At 39.2% G+C, this 22,891-nt stretch overlaps 1 protein-coding gene and 1 long non-coding RNA gene across 8 annotated transcripts in view; both read right to left on the minus strand.

The window, feature by feature from the left end:
- RABGAP1L (RAB GTPase activating protein 1 like) overlaps nt 1-22,891 on the minus strand; it is a 248,590-nt gene that overhangs the window by 200,131 nt on the left and 25,568 nt on the right. For 6 of the 7 annotated variants that reach the window (XM_032118239.1, XM_032118234.1, XM_032118238.1 and 3 more), the window contains 8 exons: nt 22,661-22,871; nt 20,568-20,742; nt 19,653-19,813; nt 19,070-19,180; nt 15,314-15,380; nt 13,945-14,047; nt 12,858-13,024; nt 9,019-9,163 (listed from right to left, as the gene is read on the minus strand). In XM_032118239.1, the coding sequence (XP_031974130.1) occupies nt 9,019-9,163; nt 12,858-13,024; nt 13,945-14,047; nt 15,314-15,380; nt 19,070-19,180; nt 19,653-19,813; nt 20,568-20,742; nt 22,661-22,871 (1,140 nt within the window). The remainder of the gene's footprint in view (nt 1-9,018; nt 9,164-12,857; nt 13,025-13,944; nt 14,048-15,313; nt 15,381-19,069; nt 19,181-19,652; nt 19,814-20,567; nt 20,743-22,660; nt 22,872-22,891) is intronic. The other variant, XM_032118240.1, reaches the window with a different exon arrangement.
- LOC116448158 lies at nt 6,993-9,012 on the minus strand. The gene is made up of 2 exons (XR_004241834.1): nt 8,169-9,012; nt 6,993-7,330 (listed from the first exon to the last, which is right to left on the minus strand). It is a non-coding gene; the product is annotated as an uncharacterized LOC116448158 (long non-coding RNA).

A 22,891-nucleotide genomic window follows, 5' to 3' on the forward strand; every position in this document is an offset into this window, starting at 1 on the left:
CTGCCCTCCAGAGCACTGACCACTCCCCTCAATTTGCTGTCATCCACAGATCTGCTGGAGGTGCACTTGGTCTTGTCAGACAGGTAATTAATAAAGACATTTAACAGCACTGGTCCCCACACCGACCTCGGAAAGATACCACGAGTCACTGGCTGCCAGCCAGACTTCACACCATTGATTGATTCTTTCATCCCAGCAGTTCAACCAACCTTCCAACCACATCATTTTCCCCTTGTCCAGTCCTTATCTCATTGATTTCATGATAAGGACATTAAGGGAAACAGTGTGGAGTCCCTGCTAAAACCAAGGTGTACAGCATCCACTGCCTGTCCTTTGCCCACAGCATGGTCACCTTGTCACAGGAAAGTGATGAGGTTGGTCACAAGGATTCGTCCCTCATAAATCCGTGCTGGGAGTTCCCACTGACCCCACTGGACATTCACATCTTTAGAAACAACTTCCAGGAGTATTTGCTCCATAACCAGTCCCACAGATTGAGGCAGATTGATCAACCTAGAACTTCCTTTTGGCACTTTCCTCTTTTGGATATTTGCCACTTGCATGAGACAAATATACAAGCCTGCACAGGTATCCCTTGGGACAGGAGAGGATCCCTGGATGCCAGATTTTGCATGGAATCTGTTTTGTTAGTGCACCTACAGACAAACAAACATGTAAAAAGTCATCTCTCTCAAAAACCTGCAGGGACATTCAAGAACAAGCTAGAAAAGAGTGAATCTAATAGAAAAGAAGATTGGCAGTCTATGGATATACGTAATTTTGTCAGTTCATTCCAAGGATTTCACTGCTCTTTTGACTATATTTCTCAGCTCAAGCCTAATTTTTTCTAATCTGCAATTTATGCCAATTACTTTTCTTCTCCTAAACAATTTTAGTACGCCACTTTCAAAAAAAAAAAAACTTAGCCTTTATTGTTTCTTCTCTAGAATACTCTGCTTATTTCCTCAAAGGACAAATTCTCCACACTTGCTCTCATTTCCCATTTTCTCCTCCAGTCTGTGTTTTTTCTTGAGAGATGTTCAAGCAAAATACTGAGGCATCCAGTGTCCAAACCAGAAGAATTACACACACAGTAATCAGCACAAGCAAATACACCACAGGAAAAGAAACATACACAGAGAAACACAAAATCTTGGCCTCTTCTTTCCCATCTCTTAATTTGATAGTGCAGGGTATCAAATAGAGGTCATCCTCAGATGGTAAAACCAGTACCTAGAGCAGCACTGACACACTGGGCAAAGACTGGAACTAAATACTATGAGAAACCAGCTCAGAGCCCAGTCAGACAGCACAGAGGTTCCTCTCTCTCAGCAGGGATGAACAGACTCAACTTTGTTTATTGGCACACCCATTTTTGGCTTGAGGAAATAAATTCCAGCAGAAGACTTTTATTCATGCCAACAAAAACTGAGGTATTTAAGGTGCTTGAATGTTTTTCATCTTCCCAGTTTTACAGTGAAAGGGGTTTTTTTCGTTTGGGATGGTTGGTTTTTTTTCAGTGGGCTGGTTTTTTTGCATCAACACTTCAAAATCTGGCTTTAAACAATATTCCCCTCATCCATATTTTACACCAATGATACAGCTATGGAGCAGCTTTTCCAATTGATTCAGTTCTTCTTCAGGAAATTCTACTAGTTCACCTGAAACATGACAATACCTCAGAAGTCAAACTCCTTTTTCAGTTAACAAAAAGGGAAATAAGGTGGAAAACTACAGAGTTGTTTCAGAGACGTTGAGCATAGAAGTAAATAAGTACCTCCAAAATTAGTAGAAAAGCATGAATAAAGCAGATAAAAAAATGAACAGGTGGGATTCGAGCACTGATGTGAAGGAGAAAAAAGGGTATTTAATGAGTTTTAATTGAGAAGCTGTTACACATGAAATAAAAAGAGTAGGTGGAACTGAAAAATAATACAGTAGGAGAAGTCTGAAGGAGAAGGAAATCTTCAGGTCTTTAAGATAAGTGGGAATAGAATTGGAATACTTCGAATATGAACAGTTTGATTTTTATGTAAGAGAAGAACAAAAAAGAAGGAGGAGCTGAAGTTGGCAGCATATTATCAGGGCACGAGATAGAGTGTTACTGACATGGAACCTTTCCATACATAGAAGATAAAAGAGGATCGTGAGAAAGGCCACAAAAAAGAGCAAGTTTTCATTTAGAAGGTAACAGGAAATTACAGAGCATGAACTACAGTTCTGCCAGGGAGGATGAGAGTGAAGCAAAGTTTACGTCATGAAAGTCATTCCAGTATTAAAAAAGGCAAATTTTCAGAGACGTCCAACTTTTTAGTGCACTACAAAATATTTTGATGAACACAAAAGGATTTCCAAATGTCTTCCAAATAACCGATTAATGAAATGACAATTGTCAGTGTATTTTCTTATTTAGAGGGAAGAGGAATAATCAGGAGCAAAAAAATAGATTAATGAATCTGAACAAAGACAACCTGCATTGAATTCTGCTCAAAAGAACCTTCTGCTTATGTTAGTCACATAATTAACCTGCAATATTAATTTGGCAGCTACACAAGTACAAGTAAAGAGAGCAAAAACAAAAAATAAAGTAACAATTTTTCACTAAAAGCAAACCAGTAATAAAAAACCCCACTATTTTGATTGTCATTCCTTTTTATGAATTATAAGATACACATTTTTCACTTAGAATCGTTCAAGCAACACCTAATGCCGACAAATCACAACATTTTGATTACCTTGCCAACAGGCTGCAAATTTAATTGCTTCTTTAGGTAATGCAAAATGTGGGTCCCAAACCCTGTATGTGATAAACACTGAGAGAGGGGGGAAGAGCACACAGCTGTATGACCTCTGCCTTTCCCTCACTGCAGACCACCATGGTTTGAACATGTTAAAGACTGTGCAAAAATCTCCCAAAGGACCCACACTTGTACTTGAGAGCAGTCCTGCTGGTTGTGTGCAATGGCAGCCAAAATGACCTTTTTCTTTTTAATACAACAAATCCTGCATTTTAAACCCTATCTTATATCCTTATCTGATATGCCCTACCTTTAAAACACTAGCTTTGTTCTACGTCATATCCTTCCAACACATGCCCTGCACCACTGTCACATGAAATGAGAATTATTTTAATATGTCCCAGAAATAAACCTTAACTGGGCATCCAAGAGAAGATCCTCCCCTCGTGTAGTGCACATAAAATTGAGCCACCATGACATCTCTAAACTTGATGCAGAAATGCATAAAGCTGAATAAAAGAGAGCGGGGAAGAATTATCGCTTCAGTTTGGTGGTTTTGCTCCCACACAGATGACAAAGGCAACTAAATGCTGCACAGTGGAGGTAGTCCTGTAAACACAAACATGCTCCACATGTACCGTGCTGTCTGATAGCTGACATCTCAGAGAACAGGCAAGGAAATAAAATTTGAGATGTTGTCACAACTCTAAGGCAATGCATTAGTAATTTATGAATTTGTAGATTAGAATCTACTCCCATCTTTGAGGCAATCAATGAGAAAAAACAAATATCAGTGTTAGAAACACTTAGAAGTGGTGGATTGCCTGGCATTTACTTTAAGTGCCAAGGCAGCATGCAAGGCACTTAGATTAGAAAGCCTTTACACTCACAGAATACCAGAAGTTTAATGACCAAAACTAAAAAAAGGAAGAATCTCACTCTGAGGTTAGGGGAACTGCTGGTTGAGAACAATCTTTTTAATAAGCTTTATACAAAAGTAGGTGAATTTTTTTAATTATGTGAAATGTGCGAATGTGTGAAATTATAGAAGCAGTGGCAGCTTGAGGCCACCCAAAATTGGTGACTGAAAACCTGAGAAGATCCTTTAGCAGTAGCAAGTTTGAATTCCTAATAAGCCAGGAGGATTGCAAATCCTTTTTCAAACTGCTTTCATACTGATTACAGATAGACAAGGAAAGACAACCACTAAAGAACAAAGCATCCAAATCATTCAAAATAATCTGTGATTGCTTCCAGACAAGATGAAAACACAAATTTATGCTCATTTTGTGCCTATTTTGTACCACAATCTGAAGAGATTTTATGAAATTTATAAAAAAACCCTCAATAAGCCTGCCTGAAATCCAAGAAACAGAATTCACCTACTGAAACAGAACTGAGCCAGTACCCACAGAATTGAAAACTACCTTTCTTTGAAAAGATCTCTTTCTGTCATTCTGCAAAAATAAACCAAAGGCATCAACAGATTTCCCTGGAACACTCATGAACCACAGGCCAGAATTAGGGAATTATGTTTTGCCTTGAACCTCACAAAGTAAGTGTGAGGAACAAATTTTATCAAACAAAAAACCCCTACCCACGGAGTGTTCCCACACCCACTGTGCAGGAGTGTGGAGTGGACACTGGGGAAGAAGAGAGGGATAAAAGAGCTCAGGATAAGTCACACTCTTTGGGAGTATTCCACTTCCCAGAACAGAAACAACCTTAAAAATCCCCCATTTTCCATTTCATTTACAACCTTGCAATTTCATTAAATACTTCTGCAATGCACAGAAGTGCTTCAAATTTGAAACATTTCAAATACTCACCTTGTAACACAAAGGCCATACTCGCATGAACAAATCTAAATACAACTTCAACTATTAACTGCCACCTTATTCAAAATACCAAGTCCTCTGCACCCAGTATTTTTTTACATTTTAAGGAAAGTATCACATGATCACATTCCTCCTGGCAGCACAGTAATAGCTGCAGAAATCACCTGAGTGCATTTATTTTATGATTTTTAGTAACACAAGTGAACTTGTAAGGTGTGAAAATAATCCATTTTGGACTATTTTATGGACAGTAGAGTCCATAAAATGACATCAGGCTTGCCAGGAGTATTTTCTTTTCATTTGGATGCTATTCTTAGTAGAGTCTGTATTTTAAAACTCATTTCTTGTGGAACTGCAGCAAAGGGTTCTTTTCTGGAGATAGCAACTGGCCAAATGGCCTCATGATTTTCAGATTTGTGACATTTTAGTTCATTTTTATGGAGATGGCAAAAAGTCTTCAAGACTGATTCAACTGATCTTCTTTAGGACCCACCAACTTTACTCTGTTGGATTAATATAACAAACAGTTCCTGCGAAGTACATAAAGCTATTTTTAACTTGGATTAAAATGTGGAGTTGACTATTTCAACACTACTCATGTCATTCTTCTCACACAATCACCCTCATTTGTTCGCATCATAACCCCTATTTTATCACTAAATACTCTCTCAGGAGTTCTATTCATTCCTAAATCATCACCTCCTCTACTCCTTTGCTTTCCTGAATACTGAGAACAGCCTCTACCCACCCACAACACTTGACCCAGCATTTTGATTTAGCCTGGCTGATCATCTCCAATCATTTAGTGTCGCCCACCTCTTACCCACTGCACACACCTTCTTTTTGTGCGACCAACACAACACATCCCGAGTTCTTCTGAAACTTTCACGGTCCCTTGTTCTTTTATGTCTCTTTTCAATGTCACATCCTACCATTCCACACTGAACTTCCATACCTCTGAAGTTAATTTTTCTGTTGTCTATCTCTTGCTTTTTGCTCTTAGTGTTCAGACAGAGGGAGTAGGAAGGTAAGTTTCCCTTTCTGAAGTTTTTTATTTCTTCTCTTGGCAAACAAAACACAAACGGAAAAGTTCTGCGTTCCTGGAAGTCATCTGAGAGTGTTCCAGAGGCACCCTACAGCTCATGTTCAGAAGCTTCTTTTTGGTAGGCAAGTCATCTTTTACCTGAATTACCTTTTATCTGTTTCAGGGTATCTGCTAAACAATCTGTGCTTACTCTGCAGCCAACTCATAGATGGGAATGAGAGCTTGTAACCAGACACCCGGGACCACAGAAAGCTTCAGCAAAAGTATCTTCAACCCAGTAACAATCAGCTTAAAGAATATTTTCTGGTTTTGAACAGCATTGCTCCTGCTCACAGTGATCCTTAACCTTCCAACTTTATCCTGACTCCAGAACAAACGCAAATGGAGCTTTCTAGTGTTCTCCTGAAATGTTACACAGAGTTAAAAAAAAATCATTCAAATATTAGAGCCAAAGGAAGGTCATCATTTCACAGACGGTCTGAGCAAGCACGGCTGCTAAAGCAGCCAACGTATTCATCCCCTTCTCCCTTTGTTATTTATTCCTAGGCCTACATCCTCCTTTAAATGCTTCTGCTGGAAAGCCATTTTCCCCAGTCCTTAAGCTCACAAGGGCAGCCACTTCATCCTACCACAGAACAATACTACAATAAAATGCTCTCTGAGCTCTGCTTTTCTCAATACTGCAGTATCCACACCATCGATTCTGGGCATGCTCTCACCTTTCTTAATGCTCTAAAAAGGAGAAAGAGGAGTTCAACCATCTGTGCTCTGCACCTTGTGACAAGGTTCTACTCAAAATTAAGTACTAACAGTGAACTTTTCTGCATATAAGTTGATACTTAAATCCACTTTACTTGAAACCTTTCCAGAAAGTGTAAGACTTACCTCATTATACATTTTAATCTTTTTAAAATTTAGAATTTAGAATTTAATAGAAAGCTTCTTATTAAGGAGTGCACTTTACATTCTAGGTTTTGACAAGAGATTATTAATATAAATATACTTTTAAAAATATTATCTCCAAAGCAAAGGACCATAAGTGATTGGGTTGCCAGAAATATCTATCACAATATTAGTAATTAGAAAACAAAAGTGAGGTTGACCTGAAAGATCTCTAAGTAACAACTGCACAATCTTAGCAAAGGTCTTAATTGTTTTATATAGCTGTTCACATGAAAAATCACGCTAAAATGAGAAAAAATATTAAAAGCTGAGAATGTTATTTAGAGAGTATAAGATGTCCATTTCCTACATGCAGCTGTGGAAAGATACTAGGCCTACCTTTAGGCTAGTGTTTATTTAAAATCATTATTGGCAGGTATCGTATGTTTGGCCTTTCGTTAAAACAAAAAGAAAAGAATATTGAAAAAATGCCTTCTTTTTTATGACCATCTTTATTCATATACTCATGGCACAAGACATCCCAGTGAGCTGTGTGCATGCAGAGTACACAGGAATCAGATACAGTGCATTCTCATACAAGAAAAATGCAATGTATAGTGCTTTTGAAATCAATTAAGGAATATTCTGTGGGCATACAAGGAAAAAGCAAAAAAAGAAAAAAAAAGGAGAAAAGTAAAAAGTAAAAAGAACCTATATAGCCAGGTAGCTATCATACTTTACATTAAAAAAAGAAAAAGCCTTCTTCCAAGGCTAAGACAAGACATTGTAAACTCAAGGGGGTTTTTTCCATCATCATAATTAGTACCCTGAAAAGAAAAAGAAAAAAAAAGAATGAAGAGATTTATTTAGAAAAACTGCAAATGACTCATTGAACCTGCATATCCTCCAGGATAAAGAACTTCTTGGCACAGAACTCTAAATGTGGTTTCCATGAGAACAGAGGCGCATCATATTTTTAATGTCTTCTCTTAGGAAGTCATCTACATTTAAAATATGGAAACTAGCATTAAGGAGCTAAACCAAAGTTAAACCTAGGTTCATACTCCAGTGGAATACTTTTTCTCTGTAATAAAATAAAGCCATCCTGTAACAGTACCAAGAGGACAGTATCCATGTTATTCCCAACTGTGCTGCATTCACCACATTCTGCAGCAGTTTTATTCTTCCCAATAAAAGCAATGTTGAAAAAAAAATATTCAATTATTTAAACCCTACCCTATCAAACAAATCAATTTGGCTCTACAACTCATATATCCAGCAAGGAAAAGAACACCAGCAGCTGAATTACACTACACTGATCTACAAATTCCAAAGGCCAAACCTGAACTAATTCTTGCTATGAACAGCAAAGCAATCCCAAACAGCAATGGAACAGAAGAATTCCTCTGGAGAAAACAGTAGTTTTACTATTCAGAAGTGACACAAAGGGGGCTGACATTGCTAGTCTGTGCCTATTCCCTCCCTTTCAGGAATAAGATCAAAGTTCAAAGAGCACCTGACTGGGGTTTTTTTTGGAAAGGTTGGTGTCACCTGGGGTATGTGGGGGGGTTTGGCTTGTAACTGGGACTAACCACACCTGCCAGCTCCAGCCTGTTAATCCCAGGCTTCTGACTCCTACTGCATAAGCTAATATCCAATACTTACCTATAACTAAGAACCAAGGAAGAATTTTTCCACAGGAGTGAGTGAGACTTTTTACGGTATTGACAGAACAGTGCCAGAAATCTGAAGAATAACTTGGTAAAACGATCACAATTCCTGGTAGGTCAGACATCCAGACCAAAAATAGCACACAGAAAGCCTATCCTGAATGCTAACCCTCGAAGTACAAAGAAACAGTAGGCCAAGGGCCTTCAAAAAGACAAAACAAAACATAAAATACCACCCCCTGAGAAAAAAACCCCCAAACCATGAAATATACTGAGGTACTGTAAGCTTTGGAAGAGGCAGGCAAATACTCTGGGTCCATGACCTGTAGCAATCCCCAACTGAACCAAGAGACATTTTAATAAGCCCTAGATATAAGTGAGGGAAAACAAATCACATGCTAAGCTGTCAGTCAGGGAATGAGGACAATACCCATGTGAGTCTGCTTGGGATATTTTTTTGGTTTTCTTTACAAAGAGGCATTTAAAACCTGCCATTCCAAAGCCTAATTTCATGCTGTCCTCTTTAACAGCACAGCACATTCAAGGCAAATGACTTCTGATCAGAAGAAAACACCTTTGCAAACCATTTTCTAACTTGCTGGCAGAGCACGGGTGCCTCAGTAATGCATTTTGCAGCACACAGAAAGATGGACACATGGTGTCTGCTGCTGCTGCTGTTGGAAGACATCCAAACAATGGCTTGGTAAAAATACCTCTACTGCTAATAGAAAATTACGGGTGATCTTTTTGTCCAGAACAGTTGTATTAAGAATTAAATGAGTAAATTAACAGCAGAAATATAACAGTACTATCCATGGAAACTGTGAGTGCTCGTTTATCCTTACCTTCTTCTGCCTCATCCTCCTGGGATGACATAGGCCCTCCTCCACTTGTTGGGGTGACTAATTCTTCCTCTCTGGCAGATTCTCTCTGCAGACTGACAACTTCATAAATTGCATCTCCAGCACTTGTGCGGTTTTTTCCTTCAGACTAAACCAAAATACGGGTATGTATTAGGTTGCCACTGTTGAAAAATAAGGCTGTGAAAGGCTAAAAAGTAGTTTGGTCAAGAGTGCCTCAAATTTCTTTGCCTTGGCACGAACAGATGGCAGTATCTGACAGTTGTTTCTCCCAGTTTTACAGGTAGAAAATGTAAATAAAACCTCATTATTTCCAAAGCTGCCCCTTAACAATCATTTTCAGTATTGCTCAGAACAACGATAAAAAAAGCTTTCCAATTTAAACAGCTGTAATGACATTAAATCAAAGAAAAAGCTAAAGAAAAGAGGAGAGAACAAAGGAAAAATATTGGAGTAACTGAAACAGGAGCTGAATGCCTGAGGGGAAAAAAAAATCATGGTAAGAGCTTTTTGGAGGTGAAGACAAGACTAAAGAAGAAACAAAACCTCACACTTTTGAAAAGCCGTAAATTGTGAAAAGCCCTTTTTAGTGCTTTGCTCACTAAAAAACCAGGAAAAATTATCTTTCTTCTGCAGAATATAATTTAAAATACGCTCCTTCCAACGGAGAAATGTAATGGAACCCCATGCCAGGGGGGTTGGAACTAGATGATCTTGAAGGTCCCTGTGAATCCAAACCATTCAATGATTCTATGATTTTCTTATGAAAAAGAAGTCAGTTAACTATAGTTTAAGCAGTTGCAAGTTTTAAAATAAAAGGAGGATTAGTTTTTCCTCTGAGTTACAGTTATGAACACAATTATTTTTCAGTGACATGCAGTGATTACTGTATTTTTAGAGAATTGTAAATAACTGCAAACTAATGATGGTATTAAATGAAGCAGCCCAAAGTGTTGTGCTATTTTGTTCTTTGTGCATCTTGCCTAATCAGTTAAAATAAGCTAATTTTTGGAACACACTGAAAACATCAAATTAACCATGAAAAAGAACACAGTTGCAGTTGGAGTAGCCTCAATTTGTCTGAAAAACAAAGTTATGATAAAGTTGAAAGGCTCCACGATAGCTCACTGGAGATGTACATGCACTACTGACCAACACTTGCAATTTCAACCAGCTGGTGAAATTATGCAGATGAGCAGCTTAAACAGGGACTGTATGGACTGACACAATATCAATTATTTTATAGTGAGAAAACTTTCCTCATTTACTTTACATTAATCATTCAGACCTGCTTCCCTTAAAGCAAAGGCTCCAATTATCAGCCAGTTTTGCTGACTGCATTTCTCGTTAAGTCAATTCAATGAATTTTGGGGTGTAGGCACAAATACCCTGCATTTTGTAAAATTAAGCAGGGTAATATTAGGGCCTTTATCCCTGTTTTATTCTCACATAACACCATTATTGATTAATTACAAAGTACTTGGTTAAATCAATCAAGTATTGCTGCCACTAATGTTATTAACCATAGCTATCTATAGCTTTTATGTTTGAGAGAGTAAGGCATGAGGTACTGTAGGGTTTGCTGTTTGTTACAATAATTACAAGTCTTCAGCTCCATGCACATGTTCTGGTTAACTGCAAGACCCACCTGTATAAAATGTAAAAAATGTGATTGTTGGTTTTCTCTGAAGCACAAACCCACCATGACAAGGACCACGTTGTAACAATGAAAACGTGCATAAGCAATACAGTAAGATAACCAGAAAGAACAGTCCTAAATTGCACATTAACCTGCATTTCTGTCATTCTTTGTAACTGACTGCACCTCACCCATCTCAGCTCAGCCTGCTAAACCTGTCTGAATCCTTCCTCAGAAGGGTTCTAATTTTTCTAGAATCTACTTAATGCTCAAGTGCTTTCCCAGGAAGTTCACAAATGGCTGATCCCAACGCCATCTGCAGAGTTATCTCCCAAGGAGTAACAGTGCCCTGAGCTACAGGATCTTCCAAAGGTAACAGCAGGAACAGCTACTTCAACACAAACTGTCCAGCTGAGAACTGGTGAAATAAAGACTTGATACACATCACCCAAAGAGATCCTGGCAACCACAATCAGGACCTCATCTTGCAGAAGGATTACTAGGACTAAAAATATTCCTTTTCTGAAGATCTGCAGAACAGACTCTGAATTTTGCAGCAGGAAGAAATGCATGTGTTTCTTCAGGGAAGAGAGGCATGTGTATGTTTGTCACATTGTAAGGGGTGAGAAAAAGAAAGCATCCATATTACTCAATTAAAAATGGTACAGTTGCAAGTGATTTAAAAGGCAAGCTGAACTGATCAGAGATAAGTATCAAGCTGCTGTGAGCAGAATATTTTCGAATGTATTTTTTTCATGTCAAAATGCAGATATTCTTATTTGCATGTAACAGTAGGCCTTCTCAGATTTTCTCAAATTCTAAGTTGCTATGCTAATCTCTAAAAGAAATACAGAAACAACATTGATTGAGATTTATTTACTCCCTAAGTGTTAAACACAGCAGCAATTTTCCCATGTAATATCAACACAGCTTGGTTTTTTCAGACCTATTGCTGTGCCCCACAGAAAGAGGATGACTCAAATACTCCCATTAGGCTCAGTAAAATTAAATCACTGCTCTTTGGTTCCATTAGTCAGAGATGATGCACCACCATTCCAATGCACACAGTACGACTGGCCTCTGCTTTTCACCTTTTGGGCCAATACTAAGACATAAGTCTTTGGAGAAAGCAGGTCAGCAGCGGCTGCAGGAGAATGCAGCTGCACACCATTGTACAGTGACCCTGGGCAGACAGATCTCTCGTAGGTACCTCAGCCAATGCCAAAATCAGAAGGGACTTGAGCTACAGTCTTAACAGCCTCACTCTCTTAAACCTCTGTGTTAGGTTCCTTTGCCTTTACTAGGCTACCTGCCTTCATACTGTGAATGACAGTAGCCCTTTGATTTTAAAATGAACAATTATAGAGTCAGTTCCCAATTTTACCAGTCAAATGGACTTGTTTTAGAGGTCATTGTAGAGAATTAAAGATAATTCAATAGGCAGATACAAAATAGGTTTGGCTGGGTTAGAGTTACTTTCCTTCACAGTGGCTGGTGTGAGGCTGTGCTTTGGGTTTCTGCTGGAAACAGTATTGATAACACAGGGGAGTTTTAGCCTCTGCCCAGCAGCTGCTTACACAGAGACAGGGCCTTTGCTGCTCCTCATCCCACCCCACCAGCAAAAGGGCTTGAGGTGCACAGAAAGCTGGGAGGGGACACAGCCAGGACAGCCAACCCCAACGACAGGACCACAGGGCATCATGCTTGGCATGTGAAGTGGGGGAAAGAAGGAAGAAGAGGGGATGTTTGGAATGCTGGCATCTGTCTTCCCAAGCCAGTGTTACACTGTTTCCCAGGGGATGGCTGAGCACCTGCCTGCCCATGGGAAGTGGTGAATGAATTCCCTGCTTTGCTTTGCTTGAGCACACGGCTTTTGCTTTCCCTACTGAACTGTCTCCATCTCAACCCACGAGTTTCCTCACTTCTACTCTGCTGATTCTCTCCTCCATCCCACTGTGGGGGAGTGAGCAAGTGTCTGTGTGGGCCTTACTTGCCAGCTGGGGTTAAACCATGACACAAAGGCAGTGAAACTATATACGTGCTACTTAATGCTTATGCATTAGAGCATCCCTGAAACAAACAGTTAAAAGAAACAAACTGCTGAGGAGCAGGTGCCATCCTTACTTTTATAAAGGCCAAATTAGGACAGATGAGGCCAATGTTCTAAAAAAACCAAAGGCATTACCTGTTTTAGCTTCATATAAAAAGTTTCTGTGAAGGTTTTCCTGCTGAAGTACCAGAAGCGTTCATTGGCAGGATACACACGCACAACAGTCTCCAGCAGAAACCGGACTGGCTCTACTACTTCAGTGACGACCATATCCACAGCCACAGTCATGAACACACGCTTATCTGAAACACAAAAATGAGAAGCATTTAGTCAGGTTCAAACTGCACACTGCTGTTCAAACTGAAAATCCTTTCTGTTTAATTAATGGTTCTGTTGCACCCGGTTTAGTTGCCTGAGTTCTACACCCTCCGTGTCTGCTGCACAGAATGAAAGTGTGCATTAACCAGCGCACCGAGGAACTCTGATAACTTCAAAACCAAAGATATTATGTTCTTGTTTTAAAGACAGGGGCAAGACATCACACCAAGCAAACACCATTAAGGTACATGATCCCCATCAAACGAAAGGAGCATGCAGAGGATAAGGTCACACTGTGTAAGGAGTTCTGTAAATAACGTGGTTTGAAAATCCATCAGCAGCAACGCTGACACTGGCTGCAGGTACTCAGATATGCCTTTAAGCAAGTTGATGTGAGCTCTGCCTTGGGACAGAAAACCAACTCCAGATTTACATTCCAAGTTTTCAAATCCCATCAGAGGATGCAAGTTCCAGCAATAAGAAACTGTGCTATATAATCAAGCACTTGAATGCATCACTGCCAGGTGCCCCAAGAGGCAGGGGATGAAATGCTATTTGTAATCAGCTCACACCTAGAAGGAGGAGAACCTCAACGCCTGCTATTCACACTGCTTTGCTGAGTACAATGGGTAGAAAACAACTTGGAAATGCTTAGAACCAAGAAGTCCTGATAACCAGGGACAGGCACATCAGCCCCACACACTAATGTCACACCTCACCACACTGCTCTGTGAACAATTCTTCACAACTCTGTGTTGCACATGTTTATGCAGGAAAATTCCCAGCAATGGACTCTTGGAACATAATGGTTCATGTACTTAGCCATGCACCGTGATTGCCAGGAGAGAGTACACACACCAAACCCCTGCTGGGTGAAACAAACATACAGATTACATTCCACTACCTTTAGGAGTTTCCTCATTAAGTACTAGAAACATGGGTGCATTAGGATTCCACATTCCAGTAATGACATAAGCCTTCCCATCAGAACTCTTTCCCATGGATTCCTAAAAATAAAATCATACAGGATTGTATTCAGTTGTGGTCTGAGATCAAAGAGATGGAGCACGGGGATGAGAAACAGCTCTAGGAACCTTAGAGAAAATGAATTAAGTGGAATGAACTACTACTAGTATGAGGCAAGCACATGCTTCCTCAAGTTTTCTGCAACAGTCCCTAGGGATCCAACAGGCCTGTTTGGCAGCCTTTCTAGAGATGAAAGGAGACTGATGTTCCCTCTCCGCAACCCAGTTAAGAGAAATAAAAGTGACTAGTTCTCCAGATTTACATATGGAGAAAGGAGGTGGAAAGGAAATCACAAATGTCTATTTCTGTGCTATAGTCAAGAAATGAACTAACAACTCATTACATCCAGCAGTTAAAACGTCCTTGCAAGTGTGAACATAAAGAGAATTCAAGGTGGAGTAAAGACAAGAATTCAAATACAGTAAAGAGGTGTTACACAGATTTATAGGAGGAACAACACCACTCCAAAACTCATTATAATTTATTCAGTTTTATAATCAAATAATAAAAAGGGAAAAACTGAACTAATTTCAGCAAATAAAACCAGGAAAAGGATGAGCTACTAAATACAATCAGGCCAATAAATGAGTCTGACAAGAGAACTAAATACTGATAGATAGAACCAGCAGCATGAGTACAGAAATGAACTAGGCAAAACTGGGACAACTGTAGAGTCACAAAAGGTCTGATGGGCTTAGCTCTAGCACTTCATAACTTGAAAATGGCTGTATTATCCACAGAGAGACAGTAAACTGGTATTATCACAGAAAATATCACACTGTTTTGCAGCTCTCTCAGAAGCAACTCTCAGAAACGGAAAATCATAGAAGACAAGTGAATACTTCAAACTCTGGGCAAGAATTTAAAATCAAATGAAGGAAATAAAGGCAAAGGTTTCAGCCCCCTGGAAAAATAAGAGCACTCCCCTGGTACTGAAATATAAAAGCAATTATTTGCTCTAAATTTTTAGGGAGCATGCTTAACACAACACAGAATGCTCAGTTATTTGTAACAACCTAATCTCTGCTTCACTAATTCAATAAAAGCCAGATACCCCAGGTTTTGACATTAATTGAAATGTTCTGTCCATCTTATGATTGCAGATATCAAATCCCAGGATTTAAGAAACAGAAACACAAACACAGCACAAGATATCAGAAGCTCATTTTGCTGGGGTTTATTTGTTTTTTGGTTATTTCTCCAAATCACCTTATCTTATTTAACAGGTTATTAGGGCTAAGTATTACCATGTCTAGTAAATGCATGTCACTGTTCTTCACATTTCGTCCAGGGCTTAGCAACATCCCAAAGCACCTGTGAAGTTTATTTAAAACAAAAAACATAAAAGGAAACAAAGGACATGTATTAGCTTCTCACAATACAAAAGTCTTTGCTTGAACATAATGGACAGCCACCTACTGCTTCTAATTTTAAGAGTACCTTTCAGAGAAGTTGTTTGTTATTGTTATGGCAACGCTCGGGAAACAACACAATACATGTTACAGAAAAGACAATGAAATTATTTTCCAGAATGAGGATGGCAGAAATTAGCATCTGACCTGTGAAAACTCAATTATTCCTAAAGACCATTTATAATATTGAGTTCAAAGATATCAACAATTCCTATACATTAGTGGTGGAGACTGGCAGGAAGAAATTCACTGTCTCCCCAGGTCATTTTAAAAATTGTTCTCATGCAATCATAAGAAAAAATACAAATTCATTCATTCTACCACTCATAATAGCTCTGCTGAAAAAAACCACATAGCATCATGGGCCCTTAAAAAATAAACAAGAAACAACAATTTGCTCAATTTTAAGACTTCATTCTTCATTTTTTAAAATCTGAATTTGTGTGCTATATAGGGCCTTGAATTCTAGAATTCCAGTCCAATCATTTTCCAAGATAATTTTCTTGATATTTTTAAGAGAGAAAAAAAAAAACCAACCCTAAAAAAAAAACAAACCCAAAAATTCTTCAGACATTCAGATTTTCAAATTTCCTGACTATTGAAGGCACAAATCCAGGTCTGAGGTTTCTGTAAATCATCTGTATCTCCTTTGAACATACTCCATTATGAATAAAAACACCAAACAGAACTACATATTTGCACAGGTTTTTAAAAACCTTAGATCTCAAGTGAAAAAAGCAAAAAAAAAATTGAAAGTAAGTGCAATTTGAAATATTATGGAAAACTGGGGCTGTAATTCAGAGGGTTTTGTTTCAAGAACTTTTCTTCTGTTTGGTTCTCTGATAATCAAACCACTTTTTCTCACTGACTCTCAGAATTATGTAATATGCTGAACAATATTGCTTGGACATATGAAAACCAGCAACTAAAATTTTAATAACACTGTTAACTGTAGGAGTCTCAAGATATGCACTTACTACACCACCTAGCTTTCCCCTGTTACATTAGGGATATATGGCTTTCTTTTGCCACCTCATTACACTTAACAGGAACTTACATCCACAGTTGTACTTCCCATTCTCCATACTCTTTCCCTACTAGAATCATACAAATCTAAGTGGTAAATAAAGCAGCAGACAACAATTTTGATTTATCTATATCTATAATGCAGTGCCACGGAAAGCACCCAAGGCAGCTCAGATACAGGACTTGGATTTAGCCACACAAACCAGATTCTCTGAGGGACTAATTAAAGTGGGCAGAAACTAACAGCAGAGATACTACTTGCTGTCCCTGGGGCAGAAATAGCTCTGAGAGAGCTGTAATTGATGAAGTAGGGGGGTCACCAGCTTCTGGTACAGCTGCTACAGAGACATGTAAGGCCAAGATCCAGAGGCAGGCAAGATATCTGTGCCTTTCAAAGACAACAGCTGCCAGATCCTACTGCTGTGCACTGCTCAGATGTACAGAAGGTCTGATGCATGACAGCCGAAATTTTGGGGAAGTATGTTTCCAAAAGAATGGGAGTCAGGAACAACTAACCCCTGCCTCTCACAGAACCAGAGACTTATGATGCCTAGCAGCATCCTGCTGCAAGAAGAGTCAGGGCTTCTCCTCCCTCTTATTTCAAAAAAGGAAAATCAGCTCAAACCAGGTCAGGACCCTCACTTGCAGAAGATGGATTTTACAGGAACAGCTGTCAACACATTCAGCCTCCAACATGAGGAGGCTCAACCACACACCCAAGATTCAAAATGACCTGTACAGACTGTGGGCCTCGGTCTCACTTCAGACTTGCTGGGTTTCTGCACCTGAAGCTGGCTAGTGAGCAGCTCTGTGCAACTGCACATACTCCACTACTTTCTAGAGCAGCAGGAAAAAACCAAAAGAACTGTAATTGTTACTCACTAATGTATATTTTCATTTATAAAAATACAAATGCTACCCATGCACAAGGCTGATAGTATTAAGTTAACATGATGACAGGACAAGGGGGAATGGCTTCACATTGTCAGAGGGCAGGATTAGATGAGATATTGGGAAAAAATTTTTCCCTATGAGGGTGGTGAGTTCCTGGCACAGGGTGCCCAGAGAAGCTGTGGCTGCCCCTGGATCCCTGGCAGTGTCCCAGGCCAGGCTGGATGGGGCTTGGAGCAACCTGGGCTAGTGGAAAGAGTTCCCTGCCCATGACAGAGCAGGGTGGTCTTCAAGGTCCCTTCCAACCCAAACCATTCTGGTATTCTGTGATCTTTAAGAGTTTCCACTACTGATGTGAAACCAACCAATATTCTGTAATTCAGTTCTAAGGATACCAGCCTAGACTTTAACCTAAGGTATACCTACATAACTCGGGACTAACTCTCGTGTATGGGTGGTAGCAAACTGGATCTAAACACCACTGCATTGAGAGGAGTATCAATCCTTCCATCTCTCAGAATGAAAGGCTATTTCACTCTTCAGAACAAGTTCCTTAAACCCCCTGATCATTAACCAGAATTTTCTTCCTGAATCCTATAACCAAGTGGGACTTGACATGCCCCCCACTGTGGGACTGATCCTATGGAGGGGCACACATGACTCAGAAGCAAACACCATCTCTTTAGCTGCTTTGATCCAAATACAAACTGGCAAAGCCCAGGTCAAACAGGGCATGAGAGCAGGAAGGGCCAAAGCAATGCATGAGAGTAACTTTCTCCATCACCCTGACCCAACCCCAGGCTCTGCCTGAACACCAGGAGGGGGCAATTTCTCTGAGCAGCAACCAAGTCTGATCTCCTGAAACCACGACAAAAGATTACTGAAATCTTTAGACCAGATACCAAATTTCTTTAGAAATATTTCTTTGCATTGTAATTTCCACTTCAAAATAGTTTTGAAGACACATTAAAATGCTCAAAAGCTCAGTCTGATGTAACCTGCATTCATCTTTCACCAGTTTTGAATTTTAATATTATCGGGTTAAGTACATAAAATGACTTACAAGCCCATGTATGTCATTCCAAGTAAGTAACTTTTTCACAGCAAAGCTTGTGGTGATAAAAATAACATCCCAATTGAATATTCTAAATGTCACCAAAATAAAAGCTAATTTCTAAGAAAAGTAGTTGCACTTTGGGGAGAAAAGCAATAATCAAATGCTATTCATAAATTCCTCATTAACTGAATCCTGAAGGCAAAATTATTTAAATTAAAATTACACTGAAAATATTTTTTTTTTTTAAGTCAATGAGTAGCAAAAGCCTAAGTTTACAACACAAAAACACTGTCTAAAATACTGTCTACTTGTCTAAAATTTTAGTTTCTGTTTTGAAGTAAAAGCTTGAAACCAAGTCAAGAGATCAGTCAGGTTTTGGGAGGGTTTGGGGGCAGGTTTTCTTGTTATCTTACATTTCCTTTTCACAAGAACTGAATTCTCCTGTTGTTACTCTTTTGATAAGACTGCCATCTGGTGGCATTAATTCCATCGTGCAATCATATTTGGTGTTATGGTACATTCTTTTTTCTATCACATAAATTGCAAAGTCAGAGAAAACTACACTAAATACCATTCTTTCAAAAATCTAACCTTCATCACTTTTGTAAGATTTTTACCTTTCAATGGCCAGTTCTTTGTTCGAGAGTTGCTGAACTGTGATCACCACTTTCTTCTCAATTCCCTGTTTAAGCTTGAAATACAGTTTATCTCTATCCTTTGGCACAGGGCTAAAAGAATAGAAACATCCTTCAGCAGGTATAGAACATGAACTGTTAAATACAGAAAAGAGTTTCCATTTCCTAAATTTTCAATTAATTCAAAACTCATTAGGTTTAAAAAAAATCCAAAAAAGAGACCACTAGACTGCATTTACTCAAGAAACTTGGTTTGACTGAAGTTTTTAACAGACTTCTTACTATCTTTTCCATTTGCACAGGCCTACATTGAGCATCCCTAAAAGAAATGATGTAGTGAAAAGAAACTAACTTGAAAAAACGTATCCTGAATTTTAATCTTTTTACAGAAAAAATACAGAGAAGAAAATTGTAACATCAAAAGAGCAACTTCCTATTTATAGCTTGTCTGCTTATGAAAAAGAGGTCAAATGAATTTTGTTGCAACACAGTAGTTGTGCATGTGCAAAGTAGCTGTGTGCTTTTTCCAAAGACATTCCCACTTTTCCCTTCCCATTCTGATTACCTAAAATTTCCTTTTCCATCATCTTCTTTGACTTCTAAGGAGACACTGAAAGTGTACACATCACTATCTGGCGTGGGAAGAACAAAGTCCTTCACATGATCAGATGCTTGTTTGGAAGAACGTTTGAATGCTGTGGAGAAACTGTACAAAATTCGGCTGACCTGCAGAAAAGCAAAACCATTAGTATTTTGATGGAAAATAAGGGTCTTTTTAACGAGGCATTGTGATGTTTCTGAAGGTCACAACATCACTTGCCTCTTATACTGAACACAAATCATGCCTCATGTAACACAAAGCACTCAACATGGTGTGTTCACTAACCAAGCCATTTCAACAACAACATCTCCTATTTCCATTCCTGTCACATTCCCTGCTCATGTCACGCTCAGTGAGTTAATATAAATTAGATTACAGATTAGGAATGCAGCTCATTAGAGGACCTGGAAAACGTACTTTTCAGGCTGTGTTTTTAACAATGCAACATACAGCTTGCTCTGGCAGATGTCAAAACCCAAGGAGATTTCTTCTTTTTCAACCTCTCTTTTTCCGCCCTAAAAAAGTCCTTTTCTCCCAAACTGTCACACAGTTCTTCCTAAAATATCTAGGGGAGAGTATCGTAACATGGTTCTCCGTAATTCAAACGGTATACATCACAACTTCAGTATGAAACAGACTCAATGAGGCCTGCAAAAGCCCCAGATGAGGCTTTCCAGATCTTCCCACTACAGTGCACTTTGGAATGTTGTTGAGACACTAACAGCAAAAACTTAAAATTATAATAATATTCAAAACTCATGAACATGTGCTAACGTATTTTTCAAGGCACTATATACCATTTCCACATTGGGAATGACCTCTTCAAATACTGCTTGGGTCCTTTTTCCCAGGCAGGACTGCACAACACAGAATACTTACAGCCTCTTTAATCTCACAGGAGAAAACATGGATCTGGAACTCTTCTGTGCCACAGCTGCTTTCAGTAAATGCAAAGCAGTCACTCTCTGAAGTCCCATTTTGCCCCCGCACACAGAACAACACCTTATAGATGGGAAATGAGGCTATCTCCAAATTGCTCGATTGATCGATTATTCTTGCAAGAAAAGGAACAGGGAAGATCAAAGGAACAGGTCAGTAAAACAGACAGGCCTACCTAAAAGGCTTTTCTGCAATTAGATAAACAGCCATCTGAACTCTAAATACTACTAAATTCGAGTAGATGAGATGGACAGCAGGAACAGAAATGTTATGCTTTACACAGCTAAGATGTAAATGTTTCTGGTTGTAACACTGACTGAATTTCTTTTATATGCCATAATATAGACAAATACAGTACCTCTGTATCATAAGCAATGGCCACTGCTTGTGAAAAACATGAAAGAAGAAATGTAGAAACCACAGAAACCATGAAAATGTGATTTGTATACAGACCAGAGAAAATGCAACATTATAAAGGAATTTAAATACCTGTTTAAGAAATTGTTATGAAAACAATTTTGGAATCAACACGACTACATAGCTTAGCAAACGCTGCCACATCACCCATCTAAGACCTCATACAAAAATTTAAAATATTCTCAAACACAGAACCCAAAGAATATTCCAGAAACTTAGAAGCAGGAGAGCGGTGTTTCAGAACAGACTGGTGGATAGTGACTTTTAAAGAGTAATAGTTAGAGCCACAGTGTTCTCCTCTGTCTTTTCACTACTCGTCCATGTGCACATTCACATCAAGGGTCAATAAACATCAGTCACCTAAAATCCCAAGTCTGTAACAATAAAAATACAGGACTAATCTAAAGGTAAGAGAAGCCCTGGGAGGATTCAGCATGCTGTAATATTGGTGGGACATGAGAACTGGAAACTCACAGGACAAGTATTTAGACACCAGGAATGGACACACTCTTAAAAGCCAACACTGGTATCACCTAAGCTTTGATGGAATGTATTATGTCACACATGGATTCACCCTTCCAGTTCTGTGCAGGTTCATAGGCAGTCCCTCATTTACTGATATCCTCTGACATTAAAGATCAAAGGAACCTGCTGTTCCACTTGCTAAATAACCCTCCTGAATGGCCACATTGAGTGCAAAAAATGGCACAGAACACCTTACATCTTATGTCTGGCTGACTGTTGCCATAGTAGAAGTATACAAATGAAATATTTTCTAATGGCAAATGAAACTTAAATTGGGTTCAAAGAATAAAATAGAAGAAAATAATACAGATTCTTGAAGGTCCTTCTCTTTCTCCACAAGGTGACAGTCAATCCATAAGCACAGCTTGAGCAAGAAAGGAAATCTAATCATATCCTTCAGATACCTTGGTATCAGAGCTTAAACAAATTGGATATTGAGATGCTCCCTACTTCTGGATGCAAGAATGCTACCGGTGCATGTTTGGTGCACTCTGATTAAGAACCTTTCACTCTCTCATCACCAATTAAAAGACCCTTCTCACATGGGGAAAGTAAATCTTTTCTAGTATCTGAAGGCTGTCAGCATGTGCATCATGAGGCAGACACAGGTCAGAGCTGCCTTCTGCACAGCAGTGACTGGAAGCAAAGACCAGCATCTCAACTCTGCAACGTAGATGGGAGAGTCTGAACTTGACACTTCTGCAGCAAACCGAAGGCCAGAAGGACTCCTGCAACACGTGTACCTTGGAAGTGTGGACAGACTAGGGAGGTCAGGAGAGCACAGGTATTATCAGCTCTCCCTTTCCAGTAGCTCTCTTATTATCATATTTGAACAGATACTAAGGTAAAAAGAGATACATAGGTAAAATGCTTTTGCTGACACTGTGTGGCAACTGGTACCACCAGCCATGCACTGCATGGTAAATTTGAGCACACATTTTGTTGCTTCAGAGGAATTTCTCAAAATTAACTGTCTTCAGCAAGAACCTCAGGCACAAATCCAGCAATTCTACTTCCCTGTGCAAGTAACAAACTCAGAAACCATTTCTCATGTGTCTGCTTAAGCAACAAATGGAACCCTTGTGTGTTACCTTACAGAGCCCTCTGGAATGTTTGGAACATAGAGCGTTACAGGTAAAGGGGCTTGACTTGAGGACTTCATGTTTGCCATGGCATGCAGAGCTTCTGGTTCATTCCGTGGGGCTGACACCTTGGTGCAACCTAAGTAAGTCAGTTTGTTAAACAACACGCTGTCCTCTTCCAGGGGTTCACTGGGAGAAGATGCCCTTGGTGCAGAGATTTCTGAAAATGAAGAAACCACT

Source organism: Corvus moneduloides, chromosome 9 (genome assembly GCF_009650955.1).
Source record: "Corvus moneduloides isolate bCorMon1 chromosome 9, bCorMon1.pri, whole genome shotgun sequence".
NCBI classification, from domain to species: domain Eukaryota; kingdom Metazoa; phylum Chordata; class Aves; order Passeriformes; family Corvidae; genus Corvus; species Corvus moneduloides.